Raw genomic sequence first — 22480 nt, forward strand, 5'->3', positions numbered from 1 at the left:
CATAAGGACCTTTCTAGACTCTGAGAAGCTCATCTGCAGAAACCAGCACAGTTTTAGGAAACAGCGGTCATACAGGACACAGCTGGCCTTCTTTGTGCATGATATACAACAGGCTCTAGATACCGGCTCCCAGGCTGATGCCATATTTCTCGACTTTCAAAAGGTGTTTGACTCAGTGCTGCACTGTCGCTTGCTCCAAAAAGTGCGAGCCTACAGTCTACCTGATGACATATGCGGCTGGATAGAAAATTTTCAATCAGGCAGGGAGCAGTATGTCGTCCTGAACGGGGTGACTTCAACAGAAACAAACCTAACTTTAGGTGTGCCCTAGGGCAGCGTAATAGGTCCACTGCTTTTTACGATTTACATAAACAATCTGGTTGACAGTATTGACAGCAGCATGAGACTGTTTGCTGATGATGCTGTAGTCTACAGGAAAGTAGTATCACACGAAAGTTGTGAACAAACAATGAGGATTTGCAGAAAATAAATGTGTGGTGTAATGACTGGCAGTTATCTCTCAATATTATTAGTGTAACCTACTGCATATAACACGGCAAAAATCCCCATTAATGTACAAGTACAAAATAAATGCCCAGTCTTTGGAAGCGGTAACATCTGTCAAGTATCTGGGTGTGACTATTCAAAATGATCTCAAATGGAACGATCAGATTATACAAGTAACAGGTAAGGTGAACTCTAGATTGTGGTTTATTGGTAGAATCCTGAAGCGATGCAGTCCTTCAACAAAGGAAATAGCTTACAATACGTTAGTTTGTCCAGTCTTAGAGTATTCTTCGTCTGTATGGGACCCTTACCAGATGGGTCCGATTGAAGAGATTGAGAAGAGAAGAGCAGCAAGATTATTGGCTGTACATTTAGCCATCGCGAGAGTGTTACAAATCTCATAGAAAGTTTGAAGTGGGACAAACTTGCAAATAGAAGGCGCGCTAAACAGAAGGGGCTGCTCACTAAATTCCGAAATCCAATCTTCACCAAGGATATAGAGCATATATTATTACCACAAACTTTCAAATCACACAATGATTACCATTCAAAGATAAGGGAAATTATAGCTCGCACTGAGGCGTTCAGACAGTCGTTTTTCCCTCGCACAATTCGCAAATGGAACAGACGAGGGGGAAATATGACTTTGGCGCGAACTGTGCTCTCCGCCACACACCGCTTGGTGGCTAGCGGAGGATATATGTAGATGTAGATATTTTCTACAGAAAGCATGAAACAGAGGGCAGGGTACTACAATACATAAACATTTAACATAAGCAATGAGTAACTTACCTGAGCCCGTCTATAAGTTGCAAGTTTATCAGAAGCTCCTTGTGAAAAAATTTCCATGTCACCATTGAGTATTATCCACGCTAACACTTGAACCAGTGGCTTGTGAGTGATTATAAGGAAAACTTGTGACAACAGGAATAATGAAACAACACTGCTTACATGGGGCTTCGTATCCTGCAGAAAGGGACAAAAAAGTGAAAACTTATCATCATTGAATATGTTGTAATTTTCAACCATAATTAAACTAAAAATTTAACACACCAACCAGAAGGAACTGATATAATTATTTTTAGTCATTTTCTTCCTGTCAAATTAGTAATTTGGCAACTATGTACAGTTTGGTGAAATCTCAACATGCTTAATTTGAAGATGTCATATCACAGGGTGCTAAAAAGCTAAAAAAGGCCTGTAAACATATGCCCAAAAGCAAATTTTTATCGAAACATGAGTTGCCACTCATTCTTATACATCTTTCAGACATTCTTGTCAATGAATCACAAATTAATGCAAACAGGAGAAATATTCCTGTAATGTGTGTACATTATCAGTCAATGTGGAAAACACTGATGCTCTAAAATTTTCCCAAAGCCAAAAATTTTAAGGGACCAAGATCAGGTGAACAGAGAGGCCATGCTACTGAAACTCTTTGACCAACCCACTCTTCATTAAATGTTTGTGTTAAGTTCTGTCACTTGAGGCATATAAAATAAGGTGGGGCACAATTGTTCATAAACTTCACCCACTGTCTTTCTGCAAGAGAAACTTTCTCCAATAGCACAGGGGATTTTTCGCACCCAAGTTGGTGATAAACAGTGCCTGTTAATTTGTCTGCGAAAGTAAATGGTTCTATGAATCTGTTACCAAAATTCCGGTGCACACACTGACACTAACGTGAGCCTGATGCCTTGTTTCCATGCAGTTTATATGTGTAAAGTAACTACTTGCTAAGAATAGACCACACAAGAATATAGTTTATGTCTTCAGCAGCACCAGTCCTGCCACACATATTTCAGGATCATCATCTACTCATTGCACCACTAACTCTTCCACATTCGGGGTGTGAACTGTGTGATGTCTAATGTGATCCCTTGTTGTGTTGACTATGATCCCACAACTGAAAGTTGCTGGAGCAGCTTGCTGAACCCCCCCTACAGATGGAATGCAGAAAAAAGTATGTAGTTTGGCATACATTAAACATACTGTAGATGAAATTTGTTGGCTAAGCCAGCAGAATACCTTGCCTGTCATTTCTCACATGGAATAATAGCACTCAATTTCACTTTTTACATTATTCACACTTCACAGAATCACTTATCTCATTCTCATGCCAATGCAACCTCAGCCTTGAGTCTTCTATTTGTTTGGATATACGTACAAGGGGTGTTCAGTAAGTAACACAACATTTATTTTTCTCTGCCACTTTAGGTTCAAAAAATGCAGAACTGGCTGAGGGACATCAAGGAATATTCCCACTTCAGCCCCTATAGTTTCATGAAAATCTGATAGGGGGCAGTGCTATACGTAGCCTTCAAAAGAGCATCTGTAATGACTGTGTGATCCACACAGAGAACTTTCTTTTGGCGGAAAACGATCCTGACAAACATTCACAGGCACTTGCAGAATGTCTACGGATATCCAGCACTGAACAAAAGCATCATGGTGAGCCTCGGGCAAGGCATCTGTCATCATCGCAACAAAGTTGCACAAACCTGTCCAATCTCCCATACGCCGGCCAGCTGCACACAGCTGCGATTCCCACAATACTGGAATGCACCAACACTCTCATTTGAGGTGATCAAAGGATCATAATCAAACACATTGCTGCATAACTGGACGTCTCTGTAGGTAGGTCTCACACAAGTCTGCGCAACCAAGTGGAGCTCACAAAACTTCATTGGACTGTTCCTCCTCATACACCAACACAGCCTGGATCTCACATCTTCCGATTTCCATACATTTGACCCAATGAAGGATGCACTCCTCAGGAAGCAGTATGGTAATGGTGGGGAGGTCATTGATGAAGCAATATGTTGGCTCTGATGATGAGGAGTAGAGTGGTACCAAGCAGGCATACAGGCCCTACCAGTACGCTGGCATAAGGCCATCACATTAAACAGAAATTATTTTGAAAAATACAGTTTGTAGGTAAAAGAGTTGGTAATAATATGGTGTACTGAAATCCTGAATACAACCAACCTGCTTTCAAAGACAAATGTGTTGCGTTACTTATTGAATGTCTCTTGCAGTCTCTGTGTTCCTCCAAACTGCTTGACATTTATCAACCGTAACAAATTACACTTCTTAGATCTGTAAGCATTAATGTCAACAATGTCTAGTTTCCTCGCATAAATGTTTCAAAGTGAATTCTCAAAATGCTCACCTCAAGCTGTGAATGCCTCCTTCGTTTTGTTAGGGAATACACATATAATGGTATAAGTAGTTTATTCAGTAGATGATCTGTAAGGACTTGATTCAAGTCAGCAATATCCAAACATAAAATATCATTCAGATAATGCAAATGATCCAAATGTTCAGCAACGAGATCTGATAGACGATTCTGACTCTGATGACTGCAACAAAAAAAGTGGTAACCAATATAACTCAGGAAGAGAAAGATTTTATTGTACACAGTAAGCTTTGAGATTGCACTATACTTACTCAGCATCATTTCGAACACATATATCAAGCTCTAGGACGTGATTGCCAATGAACCAAACAAGGTTTGAAAAATATGGAGCAGCTGTTTTGTCTCGGATAAATTTGAGCATTGATCTGTCTTCTACCCTGTATACATTCAGTGTCAGTGTTCGTACTGCAATACGCACCATGCTCTCTGGGTGGTTGAAAAATTTTATTGCCTCAGTGTACAAAGGGAAATCATTTGTGTGCTGAAAGTGAGACAAAAAAGAGATTAATAACACACACACACACACACACACACACACACACACACAAGGCCAAACATCTTCAGTGACACTTTTATAAGGCAGCTATTTGACACTATACAAAACCTGTTGTCAATGAAATACGATATGTATCAAGACAACAACACTGAGTCATGCTGATTTAGGTTTCTTGCTGTTTTCCTACATCATTTCAGACAATTTCCAGGACTTCCAAGATATATCCTTCAACAAGGCCACAAATGACCACCTGCCCACTCTTCATTAATCATATGTATATTAATACAACTTTATATATATGACACCTTTTTTACCCTTTTATTAAGAGGACAAATCCTGTAGTTATAAATGTAAAAAGATACTTGGATGAATAAATTATTGCTACTACTAGACACCAGTTCTTTCATCCACTTAAACCAACACCTGTCAAACTACCAGAAACAAACAGAACATTGAGGGACTGGTTGCATTCATAAGACAACAGACAAAGAGAGAAAAACTGATGATCTCATACACAGACATTTATCATTTCATCACAAACCCATTCAGACAAACTTAAGAGTTAATTCCGCTGTTTCCTGGCTATGAAGAATTCTTTCATGCAAGGTTTCCTGCAACAAGAACCCCTTTCACTTCCTGTACATCTTTATGGTGTGTTAACAGGCCCACATTTTTAAAATCACACATATAGTTGGAAAATTTACAACTAACATTCAGCTATCATATATGTACAGCCCATACAACCAATATGTGTGCCTGATAATTGAGCTGCACTTGTGCCTTGGAGGGTAAATGTGTAGTTATTACATACTATGTAATTAAAAGGAAACAAAATAGCTGGTCAGTACTTAAATTCAGGAGGCAAATTTCTAGAAATTGCCAACAGATACAAAAAAATAACAGAAAAGATCCTAACTTACAAAACTGTCAGTTCTTTCCTCAGAAAGGAAAAGAAGGATAGATGGAGGGCAGATCACTTAATAGCCTGGAATTAAAGCAACCCACCTGTTCTATGGACCAGGGGAGACAAAGCTCTAAGCTTCCCCAACCTTCAAACGTTTTCTCCCTGAGGAATAAACTAATCATTCCAAACAATAGTATAGTTGTAAATAGTCTTTACAAATACAGATTTTGTCATATTTTCATTTTACCTTCTCACAGTCTCAAAGGAATGTCAGAGTATTCTGAATTAATAAAAATATTCGATCCAGTTCCCCACTGTCACTCATTTGACATTCTTCTCTCCCTTTTTAACAGTTCCCTTGCTCCACATGATGTTTTGTTTGCAGTTACTGCTTCTTTATACAAACAACATATTTTTATGTTTGTCTTACAAGCCCTTGTTAAATAATTGTCCCTTCTGTTTACGTCCATACAATCTTCTTTTCTTTTATACAAAACTTATTGCTCAATTTGATCTGGTACGTCTCCCTCTTCTTAAATAAATTCTTGTAAACTTCATTTCCATCTTCTTGCTCAAGAGTCTGTTTATTCTGAGCTTTGCACCTACTCTTACTCTTCATTTACGTGTCTATAATCACTTTTAATTCTCAAACAGTTTAGGATTCTCAAACCTTTACAATTTGTTAAGGAAAGTTCTGGTAGAATGTAAACAATTTAACAATAAAAGAGGCCACATACTGAATAGTACAAGCATTGAGTTGTCAAAAGGTAGCTTTCAGACGAACCCTGTAATGAGATGTAGTATACACATATATGCAAGGGCAAGAAATATTTGTTTGTTACAGCAGCTGAAATGAAAAAATGTAGAGGGATGAGCATGGCTGAAATTAACCTCTGTCACCAATGTTTTTCAATCCATGTGTGAAATTGCGAGTAAACTTCAGATACCAAATTCCACACACAGTGGGCACAGTGAAACAATGAAAATGGCACAGAGATGAATGCTTTGCTCTATGTAAAATAAAGCTACCTGCTGTGTAAAAATGTTTTACAGAGCTGAACAGCAACCTTCATTAGGATTTATGTGATTACATTTCAGTACAATTTAAAAAGTTAATGCACAACTCATGTCACCCACTGTGATGCCTGCAAGTTACAGTGCACAAACCAATTACCACAGCACATCAAAGGCTGTAACAATACTGATAAATTTAGCGCATAGTCAGAAGGTGGGAAGTACATCAGAATCTTCCAAACTATATACATGTAGAAGAGGATTTAACACATTTTGATGCTTTTTAAATAATTAAGTCCGCCAATATTGGCTCTGTAGGTCACTGAAAAATCTTTGAGGCAAGCAAATAAATAACATGGTGAATTTCAGTTGCTTTCAATTAGTAATATCTCATGAAAGAACATTCACATATTTGTGTGCGCAAGCTCATGCCATGGGGGGAACAAGAAGTAGAAAAGATAGAACTGAAAAAGAAGCAAGAGAAAGTGGCCTCAAGAACAAAGTAAATAAAACAAGGATGAAAGCAAAACCAAGCAACAACGGAACAGGAATATAAAAGGAAGAGAAGGAGCAGGTCATGAGATTGAGCCTGCAGTCACATTATCAAAAAGGTCCCAACAAAATATGATGAAAGTTTTGCCAAGATTTTTAAAGATAGGAAATGATCATCATTTGATCTCTCAGTTGCAAGGGCAGAAATAAATGTGAAGTACACAAGGATTGATGGACTAGAAGATATACAATATTGGGGGATGTGGAAGGAAGAGAAAAAGAGGGTAAAAGAACAAAAACACGTTAACTTGTAACAGACAGCTGTTTGAAGAAGCATGCAAGGTAAAAAAAAATGTGTTCTGGAATAGAAATGATGATGAGGAATTGGGAAATCTAAAGAATAAAATAAAGAAATGTCAAAACAAAGTTCACATTATGTTGAGAGGCAAATATATGAAAGGAACATATTCTGACAGTGCCAACAACTAGCAAACAATAGACAAATCTATGCTTATCTAGAAATACGTACCTCATTGTAGAAAAAGTGTACTGTATGAGCATTTAGTTTCAATGAGAGTGTCTTCAGAAATGATATATAGTAAGCCATAACTTCTTCATCAGAGAAATCAAATTTGTGAACTATAATTGAATTTACATGGTTATTGCTCAGGAGGTAATCTGAAAATAAAATTTCAATAACAGTTAGCTTATTTTTTACATCACACTATTATTCACAAAAATAGTCAACATTCAAATGACATAAGCGTACAACAATTAGTTCTTAAAAATTATTAAGTATGAATTTTTTATGAACTCAGGTGGGAACAAGTAACTCCCAAATAAATCTATGCCAAATCTAAATGTCACAATGTTGAGAAATAACTAGTAACAAATATATTGAACCAGACAGCCTCCATGAGTGTTAATGTTCTTGTGTTTTGAAGCAGATCAGAGATGAACAACTGTGTGATTCAATGTATGTCTGCAAGAGGCGGGCGAGGGGGGTGGGGGGTGTATACATATGTATTAACAATTAGAAAAAATAGTTTGTGTAAACAACACCTATTTATCACAGGGATAAGGTAGCAGTGCCATGGGAATGACATATGAAAATAAACATAACTCTGACACATCTGGAGCTATTAAAACCAAACTAGGTACACGACTCCCTATGGTGGTAAAAAATACTGTGAAGTAAGACACACACACACATCCGCAGTGGCAGAATAAGTTAGCCACTTGGAAATGTACAAAATTAATTAAACATGATCAGTATTAATGTTGAATAAACCGTTAGTTCAAGTGGTTCTGCACCTTTGATTTCATCCACCAATATAGTCGCACAACCATATTACACCTCAGCCAGGAAAAATTTTAATTCCCACAGATGGAGAATGCATGGCTCCACTCCTCTTAGTTCAGAACTAAAGGCTTCTTTTTCTCTTTGAAATTTGAAATCAATACCTCAGCTGTTACCTAATAAAATCATTTAGCCACTTCACATAACTAAATAAATACATAGCCATATGACTTCCAGGCTCAATCAAGCATCTACACTGAAGAGCCAAAGAAACTGGTACACCTGCCTAATATCATGTAGGGTCCCTGCAAGCACGCAGAAGTGCCACAACATGACGTGACATGGGCTCAACTAATTTCTGAAGTAGTGCTCGAGGGAATTGACACCATGAATCCTGCAGGGCTGTCCGTAAATCTGTAAGACTGTGAGGGGGTGGAGATCTGTTCTGAACATGTTGCAAGACATCCCAGATATGCTCAATAATGTTCATGTCTGGGGAGTTTGGTGGTCAAGAGAAGTGTTTAAACTCAGGTGAGTGTTCCTGGAGCCACTGTGTAGCAATTCTGAACATTTAGGGTGTCACACTCTCTTGCTGGAATTGCCCAAGTCCATTGGAATGCACATGGATGCAGATGATCAGACAGGATGCTTATGTACATGTAACATGGCAAAGTCATATCTAGATGTATCAGGAGTCCCAAATAACTCCCACTGCACACGCTCCACACCATTTCAGAGCCTCCACCAGCTTGAACAGTCCCATGCAGAGTCCATGGATCCATGAGGTAGTCTCCATACCCATACACACCCATCCACTCTGTACAATTTGAAATGAGACTCGCCCGACCAGGCAACACGTTTCCAGTCATCAACAGTCCAGTGTCTGTGTTGATGGGGCCCAGGCAAAGCTTAAAGCTTTGTGTCATGCAGTCATCAAGAGCAAAAAAGTGGGCCTTCGGCTCCAAAAGCCCATATTGATGAGATTTCATTGAAAGGTTCACACCTTGACACTTGTTAACGGCCCACCATTGAAATCTGCAGCAATTTGCAGAAGGGTTGCATTTCTGTCACGTTGAACAATTCTCTTCAGATGTCGTTTGTCCCATTCTTGCAGGATCTTTTTCCAGTTGCAGTAATATCAGAGATTTGGTGTTTTACCAGATTCCTCATATTCATGGTACACTCATGAAATGATCATATAGGAAAATCCCCACTTCACTGCTACCTCGGACATGCTGTGTCCCACCACTCAAGTGCCGTCTACAACAGCATGTTCAAACTCACTTAAATCTTGATAACCTGCCATCGTAGCAGCAGTAACCGGTCTAACAACAGCACGAGACACTTGTTGTCTTATATAGCTGTTGCCAACTGCAACACCATATTCTGTCTGTTTACATATCTCTGTATTTGAATACACATGCCTATACCAGTTTCTTTGGCACTTCAGTGTATTTTTTTGCCACTCTGATGGCTTGTTTGTCACTGACACAGCTTAATCAAGCAACTTCTCATTTGGCATCACAAGGTGGAGAGTTAACCCCATACCAGAACTGTTCTTCTTACAAAAGACTGATTTTATCACCATGAATTGAAATCACGACCTCTGCATTAGTAGCTAGCGGTGTGGCCACTGGACCAGAAAGGTTATCTATTTTGTTACTGTCGACATTACGTAAGATGAAGAATTTAAAAGAACAATATTTTGGCTAACAATAGTTCTAGGTAATGATTTGTCCTTTCCAAACACCCTGCCAGCTTACTTTCGTACTGTTAAAAAAAGTACATGACAGTAATTGTCCTTAGCACTCTGGTTCCAATAATTAAATTATCACACAAGTAAATAACCCTTTCTGAGACACAATAGTAGTAGTAGTAATAATAATAATAATAATAAACAGAAATATACTTAAAATATAAATACAAAACTTTCTGTCAAAATTACACATGGTGTTAGAAACCTGAATATTTTATAGCTTGGCTGTTAGTATATGCCTAAGGAACATCCTTCCAAACAGCTTGGAAGGGAGGAAAACAATTTAGTAAGGAACTTCCTGGCAGATTAAAACTGTGTGCCCGACCGAGACTCGAACTCGGGACCTTTGCCTTCCGCGGGCAAGTGCTCTACCAACTGAGCTACCGAAGCACGACTCATGTCCGGTACCCACAGCTTTACTTCTGCCAGTATCTCGCCTCCTACCTTCCAAACTTTACAGAAGCTCTCCTGCGAACCTTGCAGAACCAGCACTCCTGAAAGAAAGGATATAGCGAAGACATGGCTTAGCCACAGCCTGGGGGATGTTTCCAGAATGAGATTTTCACTCTGCAGCAGAGTGTGTGCTGATATGAAACTTCCTGGCAGATTAAAAGGTCCCGAGTTCGAGTCTCGGTCGGGCACACAGTTTTAATCTGCCAGGAAGTTTCATATCAGCGAACACTCCGCTGCAGAGTGAAAATCTCATTCTGGAATTTAGTAAGGGCTTGACACTTCTAGTGCCATTGATCAAACTGTGTGCATTCTACCAAAATGTGGTATATGGATGTTTGTGTGCCACAATTAATGCACACTGATGGTCATCTGGCCAAATAAAGAATTCATTCATCAAGAAAAGTGTTCTTTCCAAAAGGAAGTAAGTAGCTACATTATTTTTCACCTACCACAACTTCTTGTTCCTCGCTCCTTGCCACTTGTCCTCTAATTAAAATATGGCCCTATGCCTCAACAGCAGGATCTACACTTGAAGTCTGACATTACACAGTGCTACAATGTACACCAAATGCCTTCAGAAAAGTATTGTGTGTCAGACAAACTAGATGGCTGATTTCTTCATCAAGTACATGGACTGAATGGCACGTAATGCAGTCACAGAATGGTAGCAAACAGGAATTTTGTTGCTGAATCTGTCACATCTGCCTCAATGTCTCCAACGTTATACGAACCTCTGCATTGAGCAGAGTGAATTCATTTGGGATCAGGTCTTGAAAACGTGATCAGGACAAGCCTCACAGTGGCCAAAGTTGCCCCTTTACTTGGATAAACCAGTGTGGAGTTGTCAAAAAATTATGTGCTTGCAAAAGTCACAAAAGGTAGTAGACTGCAGTTCTTTCTGCGGACGTGAGGTTAGTTTCCATGTTGCGGGATTTGAAGAACAACGGCGATGAAAAGGTTTGCATTTACAAGGTTCATGAAAGTTATCAGGGGATTATTCAGGGGGAATGGGGGTGAACTACGTTTAGACGGAGGACTAGATTGAGTAAGACAGGGTTCAATATTGGTTTTAGATCAAGTCTAATTGGTATGTCTGGTGGTGAAAAACTGTTTCCAATATAAAAAAGTTTCTGTATCACTAGCCAAAACTCAGCTCCACCTCCTGGTCCTGCATTTGCTAGCACATGGAATTCCTCCCAATGGCCTGACCACCAAATTAACCTTCTATGGCTGCAACACAACCTTCCATAATGACCTCTACCTTTTTTTTTTTTTAATTCCATAACCCTCACCAACCTAGTGTTACAAAACTATATTGTTAATTATTTCATTACATAAAACCAAATAACTCAAGCCAAGCCCCCTTGCACTACCTCTGCTCCACCAGTAAAATGCTCCCACTCTGCTAATCCACAATGCCTGCAGTCCATACCCCAGATTAAAACCCCTACCCTAATCGAACTAGAGAAGCATGAACAATGCCACCTCAAATTGTCCAATCTATCCACCTCATACTTCCTCCTTGGACTACTGCTATCCACCACTTCACTCAAACCTTCCCCACATTCCCTCATTGTCATCATCAAATACTACACCTGTCTCAACCTCAAAAACTCCTTCCCTTCCCCCCCCCCCCCCCCTAACCCTACCAATCACCCACACCTCAAAACCAATACTGAACCTTCTCTTACTCAGTTATTTCCTCCATCTAACTGCGACCCATCCCACTACCCTCCTCCTGAATAATCACCTAATAGCTTTCCAGAGTTTTCTAGATTCAAACTTTGCATCACCATCAATCCCCAACCCCTCAAGATAGAAACTGACCTTCCTCTGCACAAAAATCGGCAATCCACCATCTAAAACTTGATATTGACCACAACATTTCACCATTGTGGTTTTGTTTTTCAGGGCTCTGACAGATGTCAGACACATCCACCTACAAGCCCTGCTACAGTGATTCCAAAAATCCAACACAATCTCCAGTTTCTCCTCAGACCCCTAGATTCATTCCAGAATGTCTCCCCTGAGGTTATCTACCTTCTCACTTCCCACCACTAACCACATCTTACCTTTTACATGCTTCCTAAAATACACAAACTCAGCCACCCAATCAGCTCCACTGCCGCTGCATACTGACTCTCCACAGAGAGAATATTTACTGTTGTGTTTTGTTTTGTTTTAGGCCACAAAAACAACTAGGGTCATACATGCCCATGTCAGAGCCGTAGAATACAAAGAAAAAAAAAAAGAAGCTGAAAACAACTACACATTAAGCCCAATCAACATAAGAAAAGAAAGCTAAAAACAGGAACTTGGAGAAAGGCGCATAGAATATGAGACAGAGAAATGAGGGTCCTGAACTAAAGATTAAATGTCCTTCGCCATATTGTTACAATGGATAAAGAGTAAAATGCATTCGACATCCTGCAAGTCATTCGCTAAAATGACCGATAACTCGGACAGCAAACATAAATGAGAATGTAAGTGGTTAAAAAAAGGACATTCCATCAGGAAATGGTGAACCATCAAAGGTTGAGGGCAATGAGCAGGAAGTGGTGTGGGAGCACCAAACGACAATGGACTGCAATGAGACCTTGATCAGAGACGTACATTTGGATTTCTGCTTTGGTGAGACCATCAAGCACTGTAGTGTAGATAACACCACAGGAGGAATTCAGCTTTCGATGGGCCTTGACACGAACAGGATAGATGTGGAGGAGCGAAGCTGCAAGCAGTTGTTATGCTTGAGAATCAGAAGTTGTCTCCACAAGCGAATGGCTATTGTATAAATGAGAGCAGGATTTCACAGGTCCATCAACTGCATTAACACTTTTCTGCAAAATAAGTGGATTTACCATAGCAAAGAACTGACCATCTTCAGTATGTGAAACCACGAGGAATTGTGGTGCAGCTGGGAGGGTCTTTGAATCATTAGCCTCATTCCATTTACATTTAGTAATGTTGACTGTGAAAATGATGATTGGCTCATTGTGAGAAAATCCACAATAACTGCCAGTGACTCTGATGGCACGCTCCTTCCAACTGGGAGGCCTTCTCAGAGGGGACGCACCTGCCTTAGGTGATTGTTCACACCTCCCAAACACCTGACAGAGGGACCAATCAGCAATTTGGGAAGGTAGCAGCACAGGCAATCACCCTCCCCTGGGTCTGGCCTGTACTAGGGGGTATGTGCGAAACCCTACCTGTTGGGCCGGGGCTGGGAATTACGTGTTACCCAGTCACATGTTATGCGTCAGACACATGGGCCTGCCTTCAGAAGTGCACAGAGAGGAAGAAGCAAGTGAGGAACCTCAAACACCAAAGCGGAGGAAGAATAAGAGAAGGGGAATGAAAAGACAAAAAAGGAACGAAAAACAGTGGAGATACTGTTCTGATATCAACTACTGGAAATGCAGAGTGCATTTCCAAAAAACATCCCAGACATGTTCCCCAAGGGAGGGGAAAAAGAAGAGCAAGAGGTTAGACATGCAGCACGGAAGGGAAGAGATGCTACAAAGGTAGCCAAGCACGAATCCGCCAAAGACTGGCGAGCACCCTGGGGGAATTTACCCTGTGGATCAACAACTGCAGCCTATTACCTGTAAGTTACTCTCCTATATAAAAGATACTAACCATTTCCTCTACTAACTTTCCACAGTTCCTGGCCCTTTACCACCCAATGCCATGATCATCACTATCAATGCCAACTCCCTCTACACTAATATCACCAAATGGCCAAGGCCTTGCCGACACTGAACACTACTATCAATACCTCACACACTCCACAGCTCCAACCTTCCTCCTGGTCACAACAACAATTATTGCTCCTACGAATGCATCATTTACAAACAAACTCCCAGTACAGTTGTCGGCACCCAAATGACACCATCCTATACGAATTATTTATAGTAACAAATAACCTAGGTGTGACAGTGCCACAAGTTGGCTTCTGAGAAAATAGCAGTACAAAGGACCGATTGGTTGACGGTAGTATTCACAAGTGGAACAGCAAAGAAAAAGAGTAGTTGTGATACAGAGTACCGTCTGCCATGCACCATATGGCGACTTGCGAAGTATGTTTGTAGACGTACCTGCAGAGGTAGGCCATGTGCCATTGCCGAGACTGGTGGAGTTAGAAGTCTCATGTGCCAGGTTGAAAAGAAGGGAAATTGCTGCATGTGTCAAAGTCGCAGCATGAATCAGGATCATTTGGTACCCCTAGTGGCCAAGAACGACACCAAGTGCCCAACCTGGCTTTTGGCCAAGTGTGCGAGCCAAACTGCAGCACCCTGCTGATAGCGGGGTGTGTAACGGGCTCAGAGGTCACAGCAGGTCTAGAAATGTGCATGCCTGCACCCAGCCAGTCCTTCCAGTGGGCTTCATCTGATGACTGGGTCAACATTATATGCTAAGACTTCTTCAATGGGCATCTACTTCAGTGATTTCCTCATTTGCCCCTTGGAAGTTCTGACCATTTGCTCTGCTTCTGTTTTTGATGCCAGTCAGACACAGGCAATGGTCAGATGGTGTATTTCATTGCCTTGGCAGAATGTCTCATATTCTACCAAAACGAAATGGGGATCATTGCTGGGGAGGGAGGGGTTGCTCCCTCTATGGTGAAAATTGGAGCGTAGTGTGGTCATAAATGTGGCTCTTACCACATAAGCAAGAGTTGAGAGTGCATCCACCACCAGGGAACAAGCTGCACTCTGAAAGAGCCAGTGAAGTCAATATGACCATCTCCCAGGTGTGTTCAGGATGGGACCATAGTAAAAAGATCTTTTTCTGTTGATGCTTGGTTGCGAGCACAAGTCTGACACATACACTCTGTGTGCTTGATTGTGCCATCAATCACTGGCCAATAAACATGGCATCAAGCAAAAGCTTTCATCCTCAACATCCCCAGGTGGCACGTATGTACTTGCAGTAATTGAAGAATGCTGCCATGAAATGGAGGTGGAACAACAGTGTGACATTCAGTATCCTATGTAGACAATAAAACCACTACGTGAACAACATTAAGCTTGTGTATCAGAGCAAAATAATTTTGCAACACCAGATCTGATCCTTTTGGGAGAGACTCTGTCCAACCACTCTGCACTGCTGACACTACCTTAGGCTGGAGACAATCCTAACCAGTAGCAGCCCCTATTTCTCAAGTAGTAATTGAAAATCTTGCAAGGCATGGCAGAGTCCAGTCCAAGACACATTGCTTCCCGGTGGTTAAACTCAACATCGGGGCCAGCGGGGAGGTATGATAATGCGTTGGCATTTGCACGCTGTGCAGTGAGATGAAAAACATCACAACAACAACTTAGGAACAATGCCCAACATTATAAATGTGTGGCAAGTTAGAACAGGGACACAAAGAGAAATGAGGATTGACTGGTTGATTGGTTTAAAAGAGGCGGGAGAGGGACAAAACTGCTAGGTCATCAGTCCCTCGTTCCGGTTAAAATAATTCCACAAGGGTGGGAGTAAAATAATCGAGACATACAAAACACAGCTGGAAGAAAGGAGAAAACCACAAGAATGACAAAAGGTCAACAAACACTAAAATGGACAAAATCGGACAAGAAAACCACAGAAAGATGCAAGAAACATGTAGAAGAGATCAAAACAAGAGATCAGGTTACCATTGCTGGCTGACCATGAGAATAAAAAGGAGAAGCCAGCCACTCTGTAACACATTAAAACCTACATCCTAAAAGCACTAGGGTGGAGGATACAAAGGGACACAGGACATGCGCTTAAACTTAGATCAAATAATAAAACCCACCCTCACGAATAAAACGTACAATTAAAGCTGCTGTTGAGGCACAGTCGCCTAACACCAAGGTAGAGTGCTGGGAAAGTCTGCTGCAGGGTGGCTAAAATTGGGCAATCCACCAAGAGGTGGACGACTGTCATTGGTGAGCCACAGCAACACCGATGTGGGTCCTAGCAACAGAGGAGGTAACCATGCGTTAGCCACGTATAGCCAATGCAGAGCCAGCAGAGGACAACTGATTCCCTGCGAGAGGACTGCATGGAAGACTTCCACACATTCGTAGTCTCCTTAATGACACGTAGTTTGTTGTGGGTACTGTTATGCCATTTTGACTCCCAAAGCTGAAAAACCGTGCAGCGTAAGACAGAATGCAGGTCAGTTTCGGAGATGCCCATCTCCAGAAGTGGTTTCTGCACAGCCTGTTTGGACAGCCTGTCGGCAAGTTCGTTGCATGGGATTCCAATGTGACCTGGGGTCCACACAAACACCACTGAATGACGGGACCGTTCCAGGACATAGATGGATTCCTGAATGGACGCTACCAAAGGGTGGTGAGGGTAGCACTGGTCGATAGCTTGTAGGCTGCTCAAGGAGTCAGTATACAGGAGAAATGACTCGCCAGGACATGAGCGGATGTGCTCAAGAGCACGAGATATGGCCGCCAGCCCTGCAGTGAAAACACTGCAGCCAACTGGCAAGAAGTGCTGTTCAATATGTCCTCCATGAACATACACAAGGCGCACATGACCATCAGCCATTGAGCCGTTAGTGTAAACCACTTCATGGCCCTGGTACATGTCAACTATCTACAGAAAGTGATGGCGGAGAGCTACAGGGTTAACGGAGTCCTTAGGGCCATGTGAAAGGTCCACAAGAATCTGCCGCCTAGGTGTACACCACGACGGTGTACATGACTGGACCTCAAGGGGAGGTGGTAACGGGAAGGACTCCACTTCAGACAGAAGGGACCAGAAGTGAACCGCTATTGTAAGCCTTGACCTGGGCCGCCAATGCAGGGATGAACTGCTGTGGTTGCGAAAAAGGAAACGGTAATTCGGATGTGTGGGAGAGCTACGAACGTGTGCAACGTACCTGGTGAGCAGTTGTGCATGCCTAACCTTCAATGGAGGGACTCCGGCCTCCACCAGGACACTGGTCAATGGACTCATTCTAAAAGCTCCCGTCACTAGGCGAACGCCACAGTGGTGCATTGGGTCAAGTAAACGCAATGCTGGGGGTGCCGCCAAACCATAAACCAGACTCCCATACTGAAGGTGGGATTGAACAAGGCTCTGTAGAGCTGCAGCAGCATAGAGCAATCTGCACTCCAGTTGGTGTTGCTCAGGCAGCAGAGGGCATTGAGGTGCTACCAGCACTTCCACTTAAGCTGACAAAGGTGAGGTAGCCAAGTCAATCGGGCATCTAAAAAAGTCCTACGAATCGATATATCTCCACTACAGTGAGTGGATCATCATTAAGGTAAAGTTCTGGTTCTGGATGAACGGTGCAACGCCAACAGAAATGCATGACACACGACTTCATGGCTGAAAACTGTAAGCTGTGGGCTAGAGCCCATGACTGCGCCTTGTGAATGGGTCCTGTAGGCACTGCTCAGCAACACCAGAACTGGAGGAGCAGTACAGAATGCAGAAGTCATCCACATACAGGGAAGGTGAGACCGATGGCCCTACAGCTGCTGCTAGACCGGAGCCCTGCAGAACGCCATTCTCCTGAATACGGGGGGGAACTATGGGAGACATCAACGTGGACATGGAAAGTACAGAGTGACAGGAAGTTTTGGATAAAAATCGGGAGCGGGCCTCTGAGACCCCACTCATACAATGTGGCAAGGTTATGACGTCGCCAGGTCGTGTCATTTGCTTTACATGAGTCAAAACAGACAGCAACCAGATGTTGGTGTCTGGGAAAGGCCGTTCAGATGGCAGACTTGAGGGACACAAGATTATCAGTGGTAGAGCAGAAGCCGCCCTGACATGGAACCATAGACCACGTGACTCCAGGACCCAACCCAACTGCCGACACACCATACGTTCCAGCAGCTTACAAAGAAATTTGGTGAGGCTGATGGGCCAGTAGCTATCCACATCAAGCAGGTTTTGACCAGGTTTGAGCACCGGAATGATGGTGTTGTTCTGCTATTGCGATGGAAAGACGCCATCACACCAGATCCGGTTGAAGATGAGGAGATGTCGCTTGTAGTCAGACGAGAGATGTTTAACCATCTGACTGTGGATCCGATCCGGCCCAGGAGCTGCGTCAGAGCAATGTGCAAGGGTGCTGAGGGGCTCCCACTCTGTAAATGGGGTGTTATAGGGTTCACTGTGGCTTGTAGTGAACGAAAGGACTTTCCTTTCCATCTGCCGTTTGAGGGTGCGAAAGGCTGGGGAGTAGTTCTTCGACGTAGTGGGTAGAGCACAGTGCTCAGCAAAGTGCTCGGCAATACCGTTTGCATTGGTAAGTAACATGCCATTGATGTTAATGTCAGAGACACCTGGTACCCAAAAAGACATCTGATCCTTGTCCAGACTTGGGAAGGTGACATATGGCACCCAATGGTCGACACGTACCTCTCCCAACATCCCTGTTTCCATCATTTTATAAGCTGGCAAACATGGGCACGGAGCCGCTTAAAGGCTATTAGGTGCTCTAGGGAAGAGTGCTGCTTATGTCGCTGTAGAGATCGCTGATGCTCTTTAATTGCCTCAGTGACTTCTGGCGACCACCAAGGGACTGTCTTTCACCGGGGGGGCACACTATTGAACGAGGGATCACATTTTCCACCGCAGAAATGATTGTTGTAGTGACCTGCTCAACGACAACATCAATGGCACCATGTGGAGGAGATTCAGTGGTGACAGCAGAGGTGAAGGCTTCCCAGTCTGCCTTGTTTAAAGGCCATCTGGGTAGGCATCTGTGGGCATTACGCCAGGAGAGTGACAGGAAGATGGGGAAGTGGTCACTACCACACAGATCGTCATGTGCTCTCCAGTGGATAGATAGGAGAAGGCCAGGACTGCAAACTTAGAGATCAATGGCTGATTAAGTGCCATGTGCCACACTGAAATGTATGGGGGCACCTGTATTTAAGAGGCAGAGTTCAAGTAGTGACAGTAAATTTTAGACCTCCCTACCTCGGTAAGTAAGCATGGTGCCACCACACAAGGGGTTATGCGCATTAAAATCTCCCAAAAGTAGGAAAATTTAGGGAGTTGTAGAATCAGTGCAGCCAATACGTGGAGGGTACTGCACCATCTGGAGGAAGATATACATTGTAGACATTTATTTCCTGTGTCGTCCTTATCCTGACAGCCACAGCTTCAAGAGGGGTTTGAAGGGGGGACAGGTTCACTACATACTGAGTTCAGGACATACATGCAAACTCCACCTGACACTATTACAGTCACTATGGTTCCTGCAATATCCCTTATAGCTGCGGAAGGCAGGGGCCCACTTTGCCGGGAACCAGGTTTCCTGGAGGGCAACGCAGAAAGCAGGTGTAAAGCTTAATAGTTGCCATAGCTCAGTCATGTGGTGGAAAAAACCAACGCAATTTCACTGGAGGATTACGTGATCATGAGGCAGTCTATGCCTCAGGGTCACCTGCTGCCACCATATGAGTACCTGTGTGATCGACATCCATTGTGTCTGAGGGCACAGCAAGATCTGGGTCCTCAGTGGATGGCAGAACCTCCACCTCATCCTCAGACACTGGGCTTGTAGGTAGTGGTGGTGTGGGTGCCACCACAGTGCCTTGGTTCTTGGAGCTCTTTTTCTTTTTAGGTGCCTGTCGCTGTTCCTTAGATTTGATCGGCTGGGAGACCTTCACTGATTCAGTCTCAGGGACTGAGGAGGACCATGAAGCCCTACGACCAGCTACCTGTGGTTGCTTCAACCACTGGCCAGTGACAGCTTTGGCACTGGTAGGAACCTGTGAAGGGAGTGACCCATGGGACCTCTTCCTAGCGAGAGGAGCCGAAGAAGTCGTACGCTTCTCCAGCTGAGAAGTGGGAACTGACGTCCCTGATGGTTGGGAGGTGTTGCTCCCAAAGTAGGTAGTGCAGGAGCAACAGGGAGGTATGTGCCCTCCACCATCAAGGGGGCAGGTGGAATCTGACGGCTCTGAGAGCCAACTGTACGCGGCGGAGCAGAAGATAGTAGAACCGTTGTCGTAGCGGCAGCGTAGGTTGACGTCATATGCTCAGGATGTAGCCTCTCACATTTTCTCTTTGCCTTAGTGTAGGTCAGTCGGTCCAGGGCCTTGTATTCCATTATTTTTCTTTCTTTTTGGAGTCTCGCAAGCAAGGCGAATGGTGCTCTCCACAGATGACACAGATGGAAGGCAGGACACAGGGAGTATTGGGATGTGAAGAAAGTCCACAATCCCGAGAGGTCATGCTGGAAGTACAGCGAGAAGACATATGGCTGAACTTACAGCACTTAAAGCACCAAATCGGGGAGGGATATATGGCTTTAGGTCACAGCGGTAGACCATCACCTTGACCTTCTCGGGTAATGTATCACCCTCAAAGGCCAAGATGAAGGCACTGGTGGCAACCTGATTATTCCTTGGGCCCCGGTGGATGCGCTGGACGAAATGGACACCTTGCCACTCTAAATTGGCATGCAGCTCATTGTCAGACTGCAAAAGACGGTCCCTGTGAAATATGATACCCTGGACCATATTTAAGCTCTTATGGAGCATGATGGAAACAAACATGCCCCACCCCAGCTTGTCACAGGTGAGTAGTTCCCGTGACCGGGCTGAGGATGCTGCTTTGATCGAGACCAACCTTGACCACATTTTGGACAAGCCCCCCACCTCCCCAAACTTGTCCTCTAAATGCTCCGCAAAAAACTGAGGTTTCACTGACACGAAAGATAACCCATCAACTCTCGTACATACGAGGTACCGGGGTGAATAAGCTTTGCTGCCATCCTTAGCCTGGCGTTCCTCCCATAATGTGGCCGGGGGAGAGGGGGCGGGGGCTGGGGGGTGGGGGGGTGGGGGGGTGATGGGGTCATATTTTTTAGCATTGAAGTTAGACCTCGATCGCTTAGAGACTGCTGGTGTTTGACCACCAGCAAAAGATGACATACCACACTTCATGGCATGTCATGTCATCTGCCCTGATGCTATCCACTCCAAACCAGAGGTCCTCCCCATGGGAGCCACACAGCTGCAGCAAAGGCCACCTGGCAGAATGGCCATTGCTGGGATCCCGATGCCCCAGGGTGACGGGCATCTACTCCTTGGCAAACGTGGGGAGTTAACAGCTCAGTCATCAGGAGAGCGATCCCTGTGTGGTCAGGGGGGCTACAACCAACAGGGTACATGGCGGCCCCGCCACAACAGACTGGCTACCGTGCTGAATATCAGGTGCAAACAAGCTATGAAGTCCATTATCGTCGACAGTGCAGAAAGTGATACTGCACAGAGGATGGAGGAAAATACACCCAGGAGGGTGACCTTGCCCAACAACTGGAGAATGAACGGAAGTGCAGATCCACGTTGATGAAGGATGCAAGAGGTCTCAGTGCATTATGGTTACTATGCACCATGTATAGTGCCCTTTCGCAATTGGCTTGCTCTTTGGGAAAATTTTGATAAATGGAGGTCAAACCCTACAGGGGGCCATCACATAAAGGCTGAAACATGTGAGACTCCTGTTAGTCACCTCTTACGACAGGCAGGAATACCTTGGGCCTATTCTAACCTCCGGACCTGCAGAGGGGAGAGAAATGAGGAGTTCGTGATCAGTCCGATACTGTAACTTGTTCCCAGATAGGAAAACATGGAATTTTTTAACACTGCGCACAACTGCCAACACTTTCTCCTCAATTTGAGTGATTTTGTTGTGTCTGTGGGAGTGTCTTAGATGCAAAAGCTGTTGCTTGCTTTGTGCCACTGGCATTCTTATGTGACAGGATATCTCCAGCACCATTCTGTGACGCGTTGGTTGCAGGAGTTAAGAGCTCAACTGGTGTGAATGTCACTTAGCAAGGGGTCAACCACAGGTGGTTTTTCAACTGCTAGAATGCTTCGTGACATTCTAGAGATCAAATGACTAGAATGCCTTTCTTCTTAAAATGATTCACTGGATATGTGAGGTGAACTGCACGGGGAATGAACTCCGCGCAGTAGTTCACTTTCCCCAGAAAAGACTGTGATTCCTTCAGATTTTTTGGAACCAGCAGCTGCTCAATAGCATCAACCTGCTCTACCATTAGCATCATTCCTTTGCTGCTTAATGTATGGCCCAAATATTGCATGGATGGTACACAGAACTTGCAGTTCTCCACGTTACAACCAAGTCTGTTCTCTAGCAGCCACTGAAATAGTGTTTACAAGTATTGCATGTGTTCATCCCTGGTATCATTACTCACACAAATGCCAGGTAAATACCTTATGCAGTGTGGAATACCTTGAGTTACATGTTCTGCGTATCTTTGGTAAACTCCTGGTGCTGAAGTAACCCCAAATAGTAATCCCTCATATTGATATATTCCAAAAGGCTTATGTATTGTCACGATTTTCTGTGTTTATGTGCCCAAAGGCAGCTGCAAA

The 22480-nt window shown here is 43.5% G+C and overlaps 1 protein-coding gene and 1 non-coding gene across 5 annotated transcripts in view; both read right to left on the reverse strand.

The window, feature by feature from the left end:
- The window catches only part of LOC124776391 (protein CLEC16A homolog), a 256003-nt gene that overhangs the window by 214377 nt on the left and 19146 nt on the right, over positions 1-22480 (reverse strand). For all 4 annotated transcript variants that reach the window (XR_007015616.1, XM_047251363.1, XM_047251362.1 and 1 more), the window contains exons 4-7: positions 7142-7290; positions 3958-4187; positions 3680-3869; positions 1300-1473 (exon numbers count right to left, since the gene is read on the reverse strand). Coding sequence is in view for 3 of the 4 variants with exons in the window: in XM_047251363.1 (XP_047107319.1) it covers positions 1300-1473; positions 3680-3869; positions 3958-4187; positions 7142-7290 (743 nt within the window). In the remaining variant the exon portion in view is untranslated. The remainder of the gene's footprint in view (positions 1-1299; positions 1474-3679; positions 3870-3957; positions 4188-7141; positions 7291-22480) is intronic.
- Positions 9985-10059, reverse strand: Trnap-cgg. The gene has a single exon. It is a non-coding gene; the product is annotated as a tRNA-Pro (tRNA).

Source organism: Schistocerca piceifrons, chromosome 2 (assembly GCF_021461385.2).
Source record: "Schistocerca piceifrons isolate TAMUIC-IGC-003096 chromosome 2, iqSchPice1.1, whole genome shotgun sequence".
NCBI lineage: Eukaryota > Metazoa > Arthropoda > Insecta > Orthoptera > Acrididae > Schistocerca > Schistocerca piceifrons.